General features: G+C 54.2%; 1 protein-coding gene and 1 long non-coding RNA gene across 4 annotated transcripts; one reads left to right on the forward strand and one right to left on the reverse strand.

Moving 5' to 3' along the window:
- The first annotated feature begins 365 nt into the window (after positions 1-365).
- PKIG (cAMP-dependent protein kinase inhibitor gamma) lies at positions 366-17,759 on the forward strand. Of its 3 annotated transcripts, none has more exons than XM_083801051.1 (4): positions 366-998; positions 7,718-7,785; positions 15,542-15,717; positions 16,821-17,759. In XM_083801051.1, exons 3-4 carry the CDS (start codon positions 15,567-15,569, stop codon positions 16,898-16,900), a joined length of 231 nt encoding a protein of 76 aa, XP_083657177.1. In that variant the 5' UTR covers positions 366-998; positions 7,718-7,785; positions 15,542-15,566; the 3' UTR covers positions 16,901-17,759. The 3 variants fall into 3 exon arrangements, with proteins under 3 accessions (XP_083657177.1, XP_083657176.1, XP_083657175.1); XM_083801050.1 differs by lacking the exon at positions 366-998 and adding an exon at positions 1,069-2,424; XM_083801049.1 differs by lacking the exon at positions 366-998 and adding an exon at positions 2,433-2,681.
- LOC310882376 lies at positions 2,688-15,531 on the reverse strand. The gene is made up of 3 exons (XR_014572922.1): positions 9,485-15,531; positions 4,725-4,838; positions 2,688-4,642 (listed from the first exon to the last, which is right to left on the reverse strand). It is a non-coding gene; the product is annotated as an uncharacterized lncRNA (long non-coding RNA).
- Positions 17,760-18,552: the final 793 nt, after the last annotated feature.

An 18,552-nucleotide genomic window follows, 5' to 3' on the forward strand; every position in this document is an offset into this window, starting at 1 on the left:
CCATAGGAAAGAACAGAAAGCCACAAAAGGCTGATTGTGGCTTCGTCTGAGTCTGCTCGACACTGCAGCACAGTCTGCCATTCAGAGCGGGCCATGCCAGGCATCTATAACGTCTGCTCTCTATTGTGAGAGGAACTGCATTTATTCCTTTATCCATAGCCCACAGCTCAGGGTGAATGTCCTGGGGTGTCTGTGATGCCAAAGCCTCTGGCATCTTGTACAGAGCGATAGGACAAGAGATGGTGAACCTCAGAAGTAGCCAGAAGTTGGGGTGGATTTCCAGAGAAAAATAACAACTTTCATGTAAAAATAGTAAGAATGAATACATCGAAAGCAATGCATTTTTAACCTAATGCGTTAAGATTTCAGCCAAACTGAAAACTATTTGGCATCTCATGGCTTGGTTTTCCCTTGTGGAAAAAAAAAATGTTCTGTAGAAAACACTGTTTAATCCCAAAGTACATTTTTCTACTTCAGAAGAGTTTTGATGGAAAATGTTAGGCCAGTCCTTGCAGGGATGGTCCTGGACAGGGAGGGCACCGTCAGGACACAGTGCGGGGAGGAAGGAGAGGGCTCTCCTGATGGGTGCTCTAGGGAGGTTGTTCCCAGGACCAGGGAGGTTTGAATATGTCAGACAGTTAGTAGACATCTTATTTATAAAGCTCACGTGCTGTGCTCCTGGATTTCTGAAGTGTTTTGCTATTACCACTCCTACGCGCTGCACGCATTGCTGTCCAGGCAAGGCCCGGCTGCTGGTGTGGCAGCACTCGTATCTTCGCAAGATCTGGCCTCCAGACTCCGCGGTCTGAGTGTCAGCATAAGCACAGCCTTCTGGATTGCTTTCAAATATGAGCTGGAGTAAATGCAGAAAACTTCAGCTCTTCCAAGGCAGCCGAGCTGCCTCCCGAGGCCGTGGCCACCTCGGCACGGGGGCAGAGCCCTCCCAGGCCCTCTTGCCCGGCAGCGCGCCGCAGCCAACTCCTTGCCATCACCGCTGGGTAAGTAATAATGCATGACCCAAAAGCACTGGGGAGAGATTAGTTTCAGTCAAATGATACATCTCTGGAAATCAAACTGTCTTCCCGAAGCTGGTTTTGAAATAAAATAGAGGAGAATCGAGATGTGGAGCTATAGGAGGTCAGCGTGGCTGCACTAAGCGTGGGGATGTTTTGTTTTATTGAGGTTCTTTCTCCTTCCTCAGCACCCCCTCGTCATCAGGGTGTTTCCTGCACTGCCAGCTGCTTTTGTTGGTATTTTTATCTCTTCCTGCATGCGATGGCAGGGCGTGGGTATCCGCCGTCACCAGCAGCTTGCAGGCACCGATCTCATGGCTGGGAGGGGACGGCTGCTCGCCGGGGTGGGCAGCAGGGGGGCAGAAGCACCACTGTCGGGCCTTGTGCTCTGCAAGGTGGCAGCCTGGGAGCAGAGTCCTCCAGCTCACACTGCTCACTGGGCTCTCAGCCCGAAGTTAAACCTTCTGCAGCTCCAGCAGGGACTGGATCAGGTTCCCGGCAAATGCCCTCCAGCCAAGTCATGCCCTCTAAGTCTCCCCTTTACAAGGCTGCGGACGGTAGCACCCTTACAGCAGGGAAAGACGCATCCTCCATGCTGCTGGTGAAGCAATTGGCACTAACGAGCCCTGGTTCCAGGCTGGGCTGCGGGGCACGATGCCCCAGTCGGGTGCCCACAGCTGCCAGCAGGGCTGTGCCAGAGGAGGACAGGCACGACAGCACTGCCATCAGCTATCTGTGACTTCTGTCACGCCGAGTCGCCTCCAAGGCGGATGGGACGCAGGGAAGTGACACCACCCAGGGTGACATTCCTGGGCAGGGCTTCCTCTCCTCCTGGAGCAGCGCGAGTTTGCCAAGAGCCCCCCTGCTGCACTCCACAGCGGGGTGGGCGCAAAGGCAGGTGCTTGGCACGCAGCGTTGCCTCGCCATGAAGACCTTCCCCCTTCCCTTCGGATGCTGTCACCAGCTCCGCATTTCACCCCCAAATAAGGCTGTCACAAGGGCAGGTGAGCACAAGCACACTTGAATTTCACCAAAGATACCCCTCAGGAGCCTACAGTGCAAAAGGCACTCCAAAAAGACATGGAGCTATTTCCCTGGGAGGCTCTTCCACCCAGCAAAGCCGCCCTGGTGGTGTCAGGTGCGATGGAGCCCGTGGCTTGGCCCCCACAGAGGGGACAAAGGGCACGGGGCAGCTGAGCCGCGCATCCCAGCGATGCGCCCGAGACGCCTCGCGGAGCTGCGGGTGCTGCTGGTGACAGGTGGAGCCCGCAGAGGAAGCGCCCGGCAGCGAGAGCCACGCATCGAAGGAAGGATGTTCGGGCACATGCAGCTGCCGGGAGATGAGGTTACAACGCAAAGCTAAACAAAGATCTCAGCGAGAAGGAAACGGATCCCTCCTGCCGCCTGTAAGGTAGGAGCCGAGCAGCGGCTGCTTGACATCATCGGGACGAGCATTGGATTACAGCAGGCTGGGACTCACCCGGCGGGGAGCAGAACACGCCCCTCGGCCCCACAAGTGCAACTTCATTTAGCGGCTCCCAGCACAAGGAAGCCGTGAGTCTGGAGCTGGCTGCGGCCAACCTGGCTGGCGGGGCGCGTTTCCAGCCTCGATCCCTCCGGCAGCAGCGGGGCTTTGGGACTCGAGTAGCAGCCGGAGCCGTCGTGCCCGTAAGTGAAGCGTGGGGAGCAGGGTGCGAGGGGCAGGATGCTGCCAGGGGCTCGTCCGCGGCTGGGGGCTGCTGATGGGTGGTTTCTTTAAAGGACAGACTTAACTTTTACCTAACGGACTGCCAGCAGCGGGATTTTACCCCCTGCAAGCTGTAGGCTGAAAAGCAAGGCTGCGTGCCGGCTTTCTGCCGTGCTGGTGGCAGGGAGGTGGCTGCGTTTCACTTTGAAAATCGCGTCGCTCCGTGCTTGCTGCGGAGGGGAGAGCAGCTGTAGCAATCACAAAGGACTGTGGCTCAGTGACCCCCGTGGGGATTTCTGGCCTCCTTTCTGCCGTTTGTCCATTTATTTTGAGAAACTGGCCAGACAGGATCCCTTACGACACAGGGGCCACGCTGTGCCTGTCCAGGAGTAGATGCCAGGCTGCGAGACACCGGGCTCCGTGCCCGTGGTGTGGGTTGGGGCCACCCCAAGCCCTGGCGCAGCTGAGAGCCTCACAAATGCGGTGGAAGCAGGCTCGGAGACTCACAGGCATCCAGCTTCCCAAGCAAGTGTTTTAAAAGGCACAGAGTTGGGATAAAAAAAGAACTGCTGTGTGGCGATATTCTCAGGAGGCTTTGAAAATTCCTCCACCTCGGAGCTGCCTGTCGCTCTCCTCTCTCCGGTTTCCCCTAAGCAGCTGGTAGCGAGCAGCAGCGGTGAGCTGGCACACGAGTGCAACGCCTTGGTCCTAGAGGAGCATTTGGGAAGCATTTCCCTTGCATTGGAAGGGGTAAATGCGTTCACGGAACAAGAACCAAGCTTAGCTGTATTCCCAGGAGCAATGCCCCTGGTGGCTGTGACCGTGGGACGAACGAGGAGGACATGCCAGTGCCGGATGAGCAAGAGGTGGCTGTGGTGGGGCAGCTGCAGCAGTGAGGACAGCTCCACGGGGAGCGCGTGGCCAGTGGCAGAGGCCGTCAGACACACGCAGCCCTCGGGCTCTGGGCTGTGCTTGCTCATGTGAGGTTGGCGTGCTCCGTTCAGGTGGCTGTGGGACGTGCTTTGGCTTCGTTGACTCTTGGCTGGAACAGGCCACCTTGGAAATGAGGGGCCACCCAACTGAGAAGCCATCACGTGTTTACTGAGATGAGGGACAGTGTCTGGGAAACGAGGATGCATGAAGAGATCCTCTAAGGCTGAATTAATCCATAGCATGGATACAGATTAAATGGCTGTTCACAAACATGGCTACACCAAAGCTTACTGTACCCTAAGCACAGGACAGGGCGCTGGGCTCCATGTCCTCCATGCCATGGACACTTGCCAGAGGGTGAGGACTTGGATGCCCCAAAGAGCTGGAGGCCATTAAAATAAAGCGCACAGGCTGCCAACACAAGTAGCATCATAGTGGATATGCTAAACCCCAAAGATATTCATAGACCTGCATCTTCCAGCTGCTCATTTCTGTACTCACAGTGGCTGATTCTGACCAGGTGTAAAGGCTAAAATGCTGTTTCACTTCCCCATGCTCTTAAACCAAAGAAAAGAGAATTTTGAGCCCACTTGGAAGCCTGCGCACAGACATACAACTCTGCCCCCCAAAACACAGCTATGAAAAACATTTTCCAGGTTGCTAGTATTTCCTGGATCTCCCATGTTTCGGGACCAGTTATTGCATTGATCCCTCCAACCTGCCTGGATAGCCAAACACTAGCATCATCCCTGTTTTACTGGGGCCAGGCACAAATCAGGTGTTTTTCCTGGGCTCATACAGGTCTGTAGCAGAACCAGGGGATGAATCTCAAAGTCTATAAAGAACAGCAGAAGCTTCAACACTGCTTTTTATTTGCCTTACTGCACCACCTTGATCTCAATTTTCACGTTCAAAGCCTCAATCTAACTGCTGAGGGTTTCCATCGAGTCACCAGAGCCATACAAACGGAACAATCCAGAAAACAAGTTTTCCAACACAGTACCTGTTCCTTAGAGAGGATGAGAAAGGGGAAAAAAACAAACAACATGCTCCCAGCCAAGCCATAAAGGGAGGTGCTCCCAGCAGCTTACCGGTACCAGCCGGTGTGGTGGGGAGGGTCGGCGGCTGCATGCACTTTGTCCCCAGCTCCTCCCGACGGCAGTGACGGAGACGCGGAGATGTTGCTCCAGGGCTCAGCCTGGGACCTGTAGCACAAGCAGGAAGAGCAGCGGTGGACTATGAACCATTTATTCCCCTGTTTCTAAACTTTCACTACTTTCAAGCCTGCAGGGCTATGTACTTTGCACCACTCATTTCTGGCTTGCGCTGTGGGTTCCTAAAAGCCTTCCTTCCCGGCACAGCCCCAAGAGGCACAGGGCTCTCTGCCTGGCTCCTCCATGCCTGCACGCTGCTGGCCACAAGCTGCTGCCTCGGGAACTCCCAGGCCAGGACCAAAATGCCAACATTTGTTGATATTGACAGTGATGTAATAAGCCAAACATCCCCACCAGAGCGTCATCAACTTTACTGGAATTACTCTTTCCACAAAGTAATTAGCCAGTGGTGCTCATTGCCTCTAGATATCACTGGCACTCAGTTCAGAAGGCGTTGTATTGGATGCCAGGTTGTTATGTAGGTAACAAAGCTATCCTGGTTGCAGTTATAAGGATATTGCTTTTAAAGGATTATAAAACCTCCTGGTTCAGGGCAATTAGTAACTGATGAAAATATCCCATCACAACTACGAGTCTTCTTGCACCTCTGAGCCAAGGATGCCAGCTGCTGTTGGAGACAGGATACCGAGCTAGACAGTCTTTCAGCCTGCCCCGGGAGGAGCAGTCTCCCATTCTAATCAGTGATGCATTTGGCCTGATGTTTACCCATGAGTCAAGAGCTACGAGAACGACCTTCTGTCTGCTGCCACCACCTTGGTTGAAACCAAAAAAGGATTTCCTCTCTGGATCAAAAGCAACACCAAGACATCTGCTGTATAGAATAGGGCTGAATTCTGCCAAAAAGCACTCCGGGCTTCTTGGAACATGTACTCATTTTGAAGCAGTGCATTTGTTTTGTGTGTTCCTTCTGGGTAACAGCTGAAAAACAGAGTGAGAATCTGGACCTCAAGCAGTGTGTACCATGCTGATGGCAGTGCCCTTGTAATTCACTCCTCACTGGGTGTGGATGCTTAGCTATCCTTTGGACATTTCCACAAGGTCCCTGAATAACACCTCGATGCACTATAAAACCAGACTAGGAAGAGTAAAATATTATTTCAGAAGTTACTTCAGCCCATCCCCATCACCAGCCTCAAGCCCCCAGACCCCCCATGTGGGATGCTGCCTGCCTGTGCACATTGGGTCTTGCAGCTCTGCCCACCCCCAGGGCTGGGACAGCCAGCAGAGGATGGAGCAGGGCGCCCACCTGCCGCTCTGCAGGACTCCCCAAGCCCCCAAGGTAGGGCCGTGGGGAAGAAACATCCAGCTGGAGCCAGTGCCGGAGGGATAGAAAGCCAAGACGAGTCACTGCAGGGCTCCTCTCTCCAAAATCAGCTCTTTTGAGAGAAAACAGGGCTTCCCCAACAGCCCCTCAGGACCAGGATTATTTGGTGATGGCTCTTCTAGTTCAGAGCATCCTCGTTCCAATTTGCTTTAAGCATCTCCTGGCACAGGGCCACAGATTTGAAGAAGTTTTGCAATACACGCGAAGTGCCAGAGGTTTAACTGCTTGGGCTGCATGACATGGGAGCCAGAGTGAGGCAGGAATGCAAAGAGGGGAAATCAAGGATCGAGAATTTCCAAAGCTGGCTTTCTTCCTTCCTGCTTTTGTTAGCCCGGTTGGTGCCCCGAAAGGGCGATGTGTATTCCCAGAGTTGTGGGAATGCTGTTTCTTTTCCTGTCTAGCACTTCCAATAAGTACTTCACTGTAAGTGCAGTAAACACTAACAGAAGTGTATTGTTAAATCCTTGTGCCTTTGCTTGGATACTGCCATGATCTTAATTAGTATTTTCCACTTCTGTAAGGCTGTCATCTGCAGATCTCAAAGCTTTACGAATATTTGAAACATCTAGTGAGGAAAGAGTATTAATAGCTCCATTTAACAGATGGGCAAACTGACACACAAAAGCAGCAAGTGCCCTGTCCTTGAGGCAGGGATGGAGCAGGCGAGCAATCCTCAGCTCCAACAATGAGGCAGTTTTAGAAGTGGGTCAAGGAACGAAGAGGAAGTCTGCAGATCTGTCCTGGTTTGGAAAATGACTGCAGTCAGAGTGGCCCAGAGCCCAGGTGGACGAGGCAGAATTGCTGAATGAGCTACTGCTTGCTTCCTTAAATGGTTAATCTCTTGCTTTTTGTCTGCTAGTATGTGTCCCTGGGACCAAGTTAAAAAAAAAAGCAGTCCATGATGTTCCAAAAAGTCTGAAAGCTGAAACAGCTGCTAAAATAAGCAAGTGTCTTGTTGGCTGGGCTCTGCAGGTCAGGAGATTGCAAGTCATCCGCAGATGTTAAGGCCACAGAGGAAATGTCTCTGAGTGGGGCTTAGGGACAAAGGGAGAAGGCACAGCTGTGTGCAGAGAACCAAAGAGCACCAGGCAAACCAAGGCAACTACAAGCACCAGACAAACTTCCCCTTCTTTTCCTCAAAGCAGCTAACATGGAAGTTTCGCTTCTTTAAATGGCAGTGGGGCTGCAAACCAGTATTTATTTATACTTTTGTCAGCAGCACCGATCCCCCCAGGCCTCCCTGTGGTGCAGGTCAGGGGACCGAGTGGCTTCGGTTCTTCCCAGCACGCTCAAATCAAGTTGTTGAAAGGAGAAGTAAAACCAAAGGGGACTTCTGTGAGGCCAGGCCACTGGTCAGGCTTTCTCTGCTATTAGACCCAGCAAAGCAAACCACTTCTAATGCAGAAAAACACATGCTGAGAACATTTCTGATGAACACCTGTATCCTGAGGCCTCTCACTGCTCACCAACCCCACATTCCTCCCCTGTTACAGTCACAGGTGGTGGAAAAAGCTGCTGAGCTTTCTACCTCCTAACATGAGCATGGACACTGTTTTCTTACATTTATTTTGTTTTCCTTCCCCAGAAGCCAGTGCCCTGCTGTGTATGAAGCTTGTCTGAAGTCATGTCCAGAAGGAAAGTCAACTAACCCAGGTAGGGATGCACACTGCAGACTGATAAGATTTTTATTCACAGGGAAGTATTACATAAACAGGGAAAAGTTTTCTCCTTCCTGTTTTGTAAGAAGTCATTTCACCTCCTCTGTATTCCATATTACTAGCTGCTAGAAAGTTGCTGAGAGGAAACCAATATCCGCAGTTGTGCTGTAATGACTTCCCTGCTGCATTTTCCATACTTTGCAGCCACGCACACACCAAGCCACGTCACGGTGCCAGCTCTCTGGGCAGCCCTAGCATGAGCTGCATAGCACAGCCCCCCAGCGTGGCTGATAGCTCGGGAGGGAGACACCACACACAGATCCTGCCCTTCCTGCAGCCTGCTCCCACATTGCCATGCCAGCTTTGCTCTGCAGATAGGGTCAGCCCAGCAAGATGCAGGGAATCCCCCAAAAGATGCAGGGAACCCCCAGCTCTGAGCCTTTCTGTGACATTTGTGGGAGTGGTGAGCCTGCTGGCTCAGACGATCCTCCCTGTGCCTTCACTCCCGTGTCTCCTGCTCAGAGCTTCTCAGCCCCACGTCTGGCTGTGCAGGTCACCTTGCTGCTTTCTTTCGTCACTTACAGGCTGTTTGCACTGAGCAGGTGTCTGCAGATCTGGCACCAACACATCTCAGGGCTGGCCGGTGCACTGTCATTCACCCTGCAGGTCCCAGAGCAGCTCACCTATACCCAACGCCTTTCTGTGCATGCTGGAGACATCCCATGTCCTTCTGTGCCCAGGCTGCATTTCAGTAGACCATAAAATATTTGGCAGTTAATTTAATTAGGCACTTTCCCCTCTGAGACTACAGCTTGCAAGGATCTCTCCAAGTACACACACAGTGTTTTGGTGCATCTCGAGCACCACTTCAACTCATGTCAAGATCCCACATCCCTGGTGACTCACGCGCAGGGGACTTACCCTGCCTGCAGCAGGGCTCAGTAGCTGCTACACCTAACACAGATGTACCAGAAATCTCCCCCCACCACAGCAATGCTGTGAGGTGGGTGCATGGGGCTCCAGCAAGGCAGCACAGCCAAAGGGGCTGCTGCTTTCAGTGGGTCACAGGAGCCATGGGGTCACACAGAAGGACTCAGCTCAACCAGCTCCTACCAGCTGTTTTTTACTCCTACATTCCCCATTTTAACTGTCAGCAAATCTCCAATAGCAGCAGCCCAGACGCTGACCCTTGTCACTGCTCCCGGGGCAGACTTTCCCCCATTTCCCAAGCAAGCACTACCCCTCTCCTCTGAGTTATGTGAGTGATTTTTCCTCTGTGCAGCAGCACGAGCGAACCAGCCAGGCGAGCCCCAGGGAGCAGAGCTAAGCCCATTTTCGCTAATCAGCCTGTCTCATTCCACAGTGACACTTGTAAGAGCTGCCCTGGTTATTTTTAGGGACCGCTGGGAGCTGCCAGGGCTCTGGCCCCTCAGGAGGCCCCAGGGCTTCTCCCGCAGCCCCTCACACCGCACTGAGGGGGAACACACTGCTCAGGTGTGGACGTGACACCCGTGGGGCTGTGTGAGCCTGGATGAGGCAGGGCCAGGCAGGTGTGTGCACCACAGCTAGGATCTGCCTTCCTGCAGCGCTTCCACACAGCAGCTAAACTCAGCCCTTCAGACCACAGAACAAGGCCACGCAAGATTTGCTCTTTGTCCCTCTCAACATATAAGTAAAAACCCAGGCCTACATACCTCTGTCTTCACAGAAAGGTCTTCCCACAAACAGAGCTATCCCATCAAGAACTGCTGGGGCTTCCCCCCCTCCTTTTATACATACAACAGCAGCTATGCTAGAAAATAGGTCCCAGCTGCATCTCCTCTGGGCTGAGGGAAATCCTCCTCACCTGGGGAGGCCGCAAGGTGCTGGTGTGGTGGGCGAGCATCCCAGGCAGGGGTTGAGGAGGTCACCGTCTCTGAATTCAGTGCCCTGAGGTGCTCAGAAGAGCTGTGGGGCCGTTGGGTAGTTTCCAGCCTTTGGAGGAAATTTGAGGTGAAAGACAGCAGGGACTTTACTTCCAGAGGCCTGGATGGTCTGAAGGGAGGCAGGGGATTCGTGGGGAACCCCGTTACATAGGAACCCACCAAATCGCCCGGCCGTGCTGGGACATCACAAGTGGGGACAATACAAGGGTCCTCCTAGGACATGACTACAACAGCAGCTGTGAGACTGTTACAGCTGGAGGGTTTAAAGCGTCTGGTCTGTGGTTAGTCTGTTTTGCAGATTCAGCCATTAGCAAATCTTCCACAGCCATGGTTTTGCTCATGTGAAAGTGCATTCACGTACAAAGGCAGCTAAACAAGAAGTGGGGGGAAAAATAAAAATAATGGTGGGTGGAGCCCTCCCCTTGTACTCTTAACAGCTTTGATGGGGTCTCTGTGGGGGACCAAGGAGTGGGGACTCTTGGGGCCAAGGGTGCTTGGATGAAGGGCTTGGGCTCGCCGGTCTGCACAGCGCGGGTGGTGGAGCCGTGTCTGCCTGCACCGGGAGGGGAAAATCAGGGGAGGGCAAGGCCACCGTGTCTTCTGCCTTATGGGTGCTCACCCTGCATGTTGTGGGGCTGCCCCAGCCCCATCCCATGGCGCTGGGGCTCATCCTGACCGGCCCTGTCTCCCTGAGCCCCGAGGGATGTGTGGCTGCCCGAGGGATGGGGACAGCGGCACCTCGAAGCTGTGGGATGCAGAAAACAAGCTCAACCTGGGAACAAAACACAAATACAACCGCTGTCACGGCAACTGGCTCCAGATGCACGGAGAGACCAATTATTTCCATTAATCAACTTGGTGAGAAGCTGCAGAAGAGGCTTAAAATGCAGATGAGGTCTGGATGCTGCGGGAAGGGAGGAGCCCCAGAAAAGCTCGGTTGCCAAGGAAAAATGTGATTTTTCCCCTCGCGGAGGGCAATTACTGGCATCCTTATGCAGCCACCAACACGGGGCTGGAGCCTGATCCAGGCCAGTGGGGAGATCGGCGCTGAGTAACGCTAACAAAGAAGTGTCATTGTGGGCTGGGGGGGCTGAGCGATCTCCCCCGTTCCCCCACAGAGACACAGAGCAGGGGTCCCCAAGACCAGGCTGGGGATGTGCTGAAGGGCAGGACTGAGGGAGAAGCTAAATGCAAGGGGTGTGAAGTCCTAAGTCCTACAGGAGTCAGGCTAAGCCACATCTTAAATCGGAGGCTAAGCAGTGAGTTACCAGCTCTACAGGCCTCAAGCGATCTTCCTGCCACAAAACGAGGCCAAAGCAACAGATGGGATCTGTTTCACACGCTGAGCCTCAATCTCCCTGCTGTGCCTGTTCTTCTGCTTTATGAATGATATTTTTCCACCAAGTCCTAGAGAAGCCTAAAAGCTCTGTTCTTGCAGAATCCCTGCAGTGGAAGGAGACGCCGTGATGTTGGGGTTGGTTGAATTCACTGCATTTAGTGTCAGAGCCAGAGGGTGCAGAGTTACTATGAGGAATCCCATAGCAAAAGCCTTCCAAAAATACCAATGTGACATGCCCAACCTTGGCATTTCTTCACCACCACAGCACAGTGAGGCTTTTCCACGCCGCTCAGCACGTGAGGTGGACACCCGTGCCTTGGCAGGAGATCAGGCTGTTGCCTGTTTTCTCTCCCAGCCATGAAATTGGGGGCCCTGCAGCTCAGAGCACATCAGTTTGGGCAGAGGCAAGGCCACCACCACGTTTCAGAGGATGCAGGCCCAGCAGGAGGGCAGGGGAGCTCTGTGCCATGAGCAGGCCCTGCTGCCAGCCCTACCAGCAGCACCAGGACTGGGCACCCTGCAGGGCTTCTACTGTGTCACCCTGGTTTCTGGCCCTGGATCAAAGCTCCAAGACACGGGGGTCTTGAGCCATAGTGAGGTCTTAAAGGCACTGGCACAGGTCTAAAAATACTCCCTAGCCCTGATAACCCCATTATGGAGCCCTCATCCTTTGGTGTGCAACCTCTCACGCATGTTCCCAGACAAGAGCCAGTGGAAAATTTGCTGAAATTCCAGCTGGAAGCTGTCAGACAGTTGGTGGAAACCCCCTGACCTCAAGTGCTGGCTATTGCCCTGTGGGATTTTTTCCCTCCTGGCTGGATGAGGCTCTCGCAGCAGGGAACCTCGCAGCAGACCGCAGGGAGCACAGAAATCCTGGTGCTGCCGCCTCTGTGCTCTACCAGGCCCCCTCGGCAGCAAACCATCTCACGCTGTAAATATTTTACAAGCCCGGCAGGGCTGTTGAGTGTGTTTTGCTGTTGTTATGGATCTGCCCCCAGTAGGAGAGGGCTAATAATAGTCATGGTACCCAGGAATGAAAGGGCAAGGGGTGCAATGCGGAGATCTCGATGGCACTGTATGTCTCCATGCCCTCGTCCCTGCAGGTTGGTGGTAAAGGGAAGAGAAGCAGGATGCGAAGCCTGAACAGAAAAAAGGGGCAGTATCCCTCTTTGCATGCTGAACTGCAACACAAAGAAGAAGTTTCACCCCAGAAATGCAGCAAGGTTTAGTTTGGTTTGGGAAAAAGCTTGGCTGGACCTCCAGAAGCTCGTAGGCCAACAGCAGCAGTTAGATCCTCTGGTGTGACACCAGGAGAGCAGGACCCGGCCCTGCGGGCACGGAGCTGTTGGTCCCAACTGCCGCTCACAACGGGCGGTGGGAGCATTGGGGATGTAAGTGTGGGGGACTCCTGCACCTCAGGGCTCCACGTCCCTGTGCCAGGCCTTGCTGGCTGCCTGTTGTGGTCACCGAGACGTTCCTCAGGTGTCCTAGGGGAGAGCGCGCCCTCGAGGAACGGGGACATTTCTGTGTGGCCCCAGAACCAACGGCAGGCACAGGCCCTGCCCTGCCCAACGCCACGCCTGGGAGCGGGGGAAGCAAGATAGGGCCCAATTCCATCCCGCCCCGTGAAGGGAAGCCGTGTGGGCTCGGGCGGTGCTTCAGGCTCAGTGCTGCAGAGAAACCTGCTGCTGTTTAACCTTCGCGCTCCCTCCCTTCCAGCCGCCCGCTGGGCTGGGCTGGCTCCCCTAAGGGACAAGTATGTCTAAGAAGTGCTCAAAGGTGTCCTGTAGCAGCAGGTGCCACGAGGAGACGTGCAGAAATTGGTCTGACACAGACAGTTTATGCAGTTACTGTGAAGCCGGGTTAGAGGTAGAGCAAAAGCCTGACACGAGCCTGAGGTAAGAGAGGCAGGCCGGGGGCAAGCTCAGCACGGCCATTCTGCCTGCCGGTAGCCCGGGTACACGTGCAGTCTGAAAATAGCTCTTCCTAGCCATGAAAATAGCTCTTCCTAGCTTACAGGTTAACCTAGATGAGGGACAGATGCAGTGTCACGCAAAGGGCTTCCTTTGAAACTGGAGTCCAGGGCTGGGTGTGACTGCAAAAATCCACCCGAGCCCTCCAAGCCATGGGACACAAGCCATGGGACATATGTCTGCGCTGCGGGTGCATGGCCCTGTGGTGTGTTTAACCCCCCAGGGGTGTTTCCAGGCCGTTGTCCACCTCCCAGTGCTTGCAGTACCTGCGTGCTCGTAGTGACGGGCCTGGGAGCTGTGCTGCAGAGGAGCAGGCAAGGGGGAAATGGGGATTTGGTGCTGGCTTGTCAGTTGGACAGAGGCGGTGAGTTCACCTGAAAAAAGTGCCCTCCTTTCTGGCTCTCTTGCACACTGGAAGGCAGAAGAATCGTTTAACCCTTTAATTTCTTAGCATCCACACCTTCTGAATGTGTGAAATTCCACCTGGCTGTGAGCAGGGCTCGTTGGTCTGCAGCAGGGAAGGTCAGACCCCCGAGGGCAGAGCCCTCCCGCTCCTCCCGCTCCCCACGAGCTCCCCGGGGAAGGACAGCGAGCCCAGCCGAGGTCTGGCACCAAAACCTGCCCCGAACGCCACGTCCACGCCAGCAGAGCTGAGACCGCTGCGGCTCAGATCTCCCATTTCATTCCAGTCCTCGCAAGATGCTATGGAAAAATAAGCTCGAGCCAAACAGCAGGCTTGGCAGGGCAAGGTTATTTCAGCAAGGCGAGGGAGCTTTAAACTCCGGAGCCTGCCCTGGGGAGCCACTGCTCCACAACCATCCATCCACAGTGACGGCTCCAACTCTGCGGGCAGGAGGGAGGTGGTTCTTTCTTATCACTGGCCGATGCTAACAGATATTTCACTGTCTAAGCCCCACCGAGCTGGTTTGGGCCTGCCAGGAACTGCAGAAAAATCACATCTCGCCCTGAAAATTGAGGCAGTGGCTCCTGGATGCGGGGGCTTCCCGGCGCCCTGGTGGCCATGCGGGCGGGCAGGGACCCCCTGGCCCGGCCTGGGGGAGCTGCAGAGCGGGACATGAGCCTGGAGCAAGGGGCCGGGACAAGAAGCAAGCGGCCGGCGCTGCGGGAAGCGGCCGCCCCGGCCCCGGTGGCGCTGCGGGGCTCCGCGGGCTGAGCCCGGCGGCAGAGCTCAGCCGCCACCTCCCGGTAGCTTCTGCCCCAGCATCGTCCCCGCTGCTCCCCACGGAGCTGCCGAGCTTCGGTAAGGACTTGGAAGGGGATGGCCGAGCGCTCGCCGTGCCCCAGGATGGGGCGCTTTGCCTGCTGGGGTCCGCCAGCCTCGGCGGTGGAGGCTGCGAGGCTCCCGAGGCTGCGGGTTTGAGGAGCTGGGCTTCCCAGCAGGCTTCCCTGGTAGGAAGATCAGCATTAAGCAGGATCGGTGCAGGAGCTGAACAAACCTCTCAGTGGCACATTGACCCCGAGACACAAAAGCAAGCGAATGCTACAAGTTGCCTTTTTTCCATTAGATGCCGGTGTTCCTGACCAGCACCTCCTCCACGTGGAGGAGCAGGGCGGAAGGCGTCCTTTACAGTGGGCAAAATAAGCCAACTGGTAGCCTCGAACTTCCATGCAGAAAAAACAAACCGAGTGCCAAACTCAGTGAGCAGGAGCGGGAACCAAGAGCACCAGGTTTACAGCGCCGAGGCAGCATGTGACAGCTAGCTCCGTGCCTGGGCGCCAAGACGCTTGCGGTACATTCCCAAAGCTGCTCAGCTCCCTGCACTGTGTGCAGGACAAACGCTGGCAAGTTAAAGCCTCAGCTAAAATGAAAACCAACAGCTTAAACACCCCCCAGGCTGGACCAAGAGCTGGCCGGCGGCTTGTGTTCATTGTGAACCTTTCTTTGCACTCTGCGCTTGGCACAGACAGGAGCGAAGGGATCCAAAAACCTCACAGAAAGGTTGATTTTCACATGTTAAAGTGCTTATCGGAAAGCCATCTCACTGAACTCTCTATCAGTTACACGAATGTGACAAACACACCGGTACTGATGTGAAGCACTCACCGGCTCCTGGAGCTTTTGGGTGGCTGCCTGCTGGAGCCCCATTTCTGATTACAAATTCGGGTTGGATCAGCCCCCCCAGTGCGGAGAGCCAAATTCAGCCTTCATTCAAAGCTCCTCGAATGGCATTTGGAGGAGGAAGAAGGGCTTGGGACAGGCTGATGTCGAGCTGAAATGCTGAGCTTTGAATCCAAGACAGCCTCTGTTCCCCCACCGTGCCGGGGAGCCGAGCGGCAGGCGCGTGGTGTGCGCTGAGAGCAAAGCTGGTGACAGCAGAGCCAGCAGCAGGTCGTTACCTGAGATTTCGGTAGCTGCTCCGACTGGGAGCGGAGTTGCAGGGGCTTTTTTTTTTCATGCTGTAATTTACCTGCGTAAAGTCATCTAACCTGGATGCAGCCATGCATCCAGGTTGGCCAAGCATCCTCGACCTCAGAGTTGTGTTTTCTCTGCAGGATTTTGGATGTGCATAGAAATTCAATGGAGGTAGAGTCCAGCACGTACACTGACTTTATTTCCTGCGATCGGGCTGGCCGGAGGAACGCTGTCCACGACATCCAGCGAGATGCAACCACCATCAGCATGCGCAAGCTGACCGAGGACATCAGTGACCTCACCGTCGAAGGGGCAGGTGAGCTGCCGCAGGCACTGGTAGCCACAGCTCGTGGTGCCCAGCCTAGGAGGGCACATCATGAAACGGCAGGAAAGCAAAGTCCCTGGGAGCCAGGCACAACGGGGGGATGCTCAGGGGGAACATCCCATCCCTCCCTGCAGCCAGCAGGAGGCTCACAGGCTGAGGGTCTCTTGCAACCAGCGGGGTGGTCCCTGGGGTCCTGGTGCAAGAACACTGCAGCCAAGGTCCTGGTCCTGTTTTAACAGGATGAGCACCAACCAGCAGCCTTCCTGGGGCAAAGTACACGTCAAAAATACCTTAGGCCTCATAAAAATCATGGGGGCGGGGGCTGTAATTTGCTTTTTCCATTTCTTAATCACCCTTTAAATAGTATTTTGAATAGCAACAGCAGTAATTTTAAGCACCACCAGCCATCTCCATGCCTTTCCCCATAGCCCAGACATGGCAGCATCACCCTGCTCAACGCTGCTGCCCAGCTAGCTATGGCATGCACGAATGCTCAGCTCTGAGCCTGAGGCTGGGTTCACTAACAAGCAACCAAACACACAGCACAGCTGCAGAGAATAAACTCCTTTCCAGCCCTTTCTCCAAGCTGCACTCTGTAACTATAAAAATGCTTTAAAATGCATTACCCCAGCTGTACCTCTTCAAATATGTCCCTAATAGTACATGTCCATACACCTGTCTGCAATAAGCACAACCTGGAGCTCATCTAGAGAGAGAACCAGGGTAACTGCCTGGCTGTCCACTTGGAACTTGCCTACACAATTTAGGCAAGGAGAGCTCATCCCTGCTTTGAAAGGGACTGTTGGTTTAGGACTGCTGTATCGATGCACCCTGCAGTCATATAAAATCCTTGCACCGTCCTTTGAGACCCGAGGCACCCTCCCAGCACCACCAGCTACCCTGCTTTGAGAAGGGTTTGTGCTCTGGGAACGTGATGGGACAACCATATACATTTAAGCCAAATATCTGGCCACAGGTAGGTGGCAATAGGGCTTCAGCTAGCGAGCTGAATGAAATCAGCTGTAGCAATGACTGATCCCTTGTGTCCTGAGCACAGCGTAACCATGCTTTCCTCCCACTCCTCCCTTCTGCAGACAGCGAAGCACCTAGCACCTCTTCTGAGAGCGACCCTGGAGCACGACCAAAGGAGCAAGAAAACAAACCCTCTCCATGACAGCGTGCAGGGGGCGGGATGGGGCAGCAGGAGGGACTTGCTGTGAATGTAAAACGAGAATTTGCTATTGAATTTGTGGACAAAAGCCAACCTGGACCAGGCAGTTGTCTGTCACACGCCTCTGCAGCAGCCATTTTGTTTAGAGCACCGCAAGATGCTGCACAAGGACTGGTACCTCCAAAAGACTTCTGCTCCCATCCCTAACGATTTAGAGCAACACTGCAGTGTTTGTAGTGACATGAGCCATTCTCAAGATGCCTTAGCTGCAATTTTCCCCTATGGGAAAAAGCGATTTCAGTAATAATATACACACCAGACTTTCCTGTCCAAGGTACCTTCCCACTATTGCAAATTTAGCCTATTATTTATTCCGTTTCCATAGATTAGAAGTTTAGACAATTGGTTTTTCCACACACTGCCCTCATCCTGCATCTCACAGCTGAGCTGGCCTCCGGACTGCCCGTGGGGCCGCTCGCCAGGGCAGGCAGCAGGGGGACCCGGCCGGTCCCGAGCGTCCATGGCCAGCCCCATGCAGCCCCACTGCTGCTGCTCAGCACCAGGAAAGGACCAAAGCACAGCCCTGTGTGGACAAGCTCCACCGAGAGGCCCAGCAGCATCAGCCACAGGCATCTTTTTCTTTGGGTTTTAGCATTTTAAGGTATTGTTAAGGGGAGGGGAGAAACATTTTGCTGTTTTGACTGTTGAAATTCAGGCTTAACTTCGCAAGCTGTTAGCTGAGATTATCTCCGGTAGGATCTCACACCATTCTCTCTTTTAGGAGACATGTTTTGTGTTAAAGATGGTTTGATAAAACTATATAAGCTGTTGGAATAAATAACACAGCCTTCAAGTACTGAAAGTGCTCTGCCTGGATGGTTGTTCTTCCTCTGTTTCACCTTGTAACAGGTTGGGCTGCAAGGAGGTTACACCAGCCTCTAACAGGGAGATAGGGAACTGTATGACAAGAGAGTCCCTTCTGTCTGGGGCTGTGAAACCTCCCCAAACATTTGCAGCCCCCAGTTAGAAGCAGATTTAAAGTTGGGGATGGAGAATGCCAGAAATCTGCCCCGACTTGCCCAGGTTTGCTGCAAGGCAGTGCTTTTCCAGGTTTACTGGAAGCCAAGCAGGGTAAAGCTGGCTTAGGACTTGGCAGAGCAGCTGAGACACCAGGAGAAGAGATGCCGGTGGGAAGAGATGTCCTCAGCACAGCACCAAGCTACAAGGACATCCATCACTCACATTTCACCCACCCAGCACAGATGATCCCAGCAGAGCTCTGGGAGACGGCTCCAGCCCCACAGGGATCGGTCCTGCAATGGACAGGGCAAGGCAGAGCTGGCCTGAGAAAGCCTCCAGCAGTGACACAGGGACAAGCACCTCCTTGACAGCTTCGGGAAGAACTGAACGTTACAACTTTGAGATTTATCAGAGCAAACAAGGCCATAAATAAGCAGAGAAGTTGCTGCCAGACAGGGGGCGAATTGTCTGTGGGTCTCCAAGAAGCGATGGCTGCGGGACCAGGACAGAGATGGATGTTGCTCCAGCCTGCCCAGGAAACAAGGACTTGGCAGCCAGGTAGAGGCTGCATCTGCTTCCTTGGCAGCCCCACACAAGCCCCCCCCGAGCTGCCTGGATACTATTGCAGCTCTGTT

The sequence above is a fragment of the Anser anser genome, assembly GCF_964211835.1.
Source record: "Anser anser genome assembly, chromosome: 16".
NCBI classification, from domain to species: Eukaryota; Metazoa; Chordata; class Aves; order Anseriformes; family Anatidae; genus Anser; species Anser anser.

Coding starts and splice junctions, on each gene's coding strand:
- PKIG (XM_083801051.1), top strand. CDS start 15,567: ATGGAGGTAGAGTCCAGCACGTACACTGACTTTATTTCCTGCGATCGG. Junction 15,718..16,820: donor CCTCACCGTCGAAGGGGCAG/GTGAGCTGCCGC, acceptor TCCCTTCTGCAG/ACAGCGAAGCACCTAGCACC.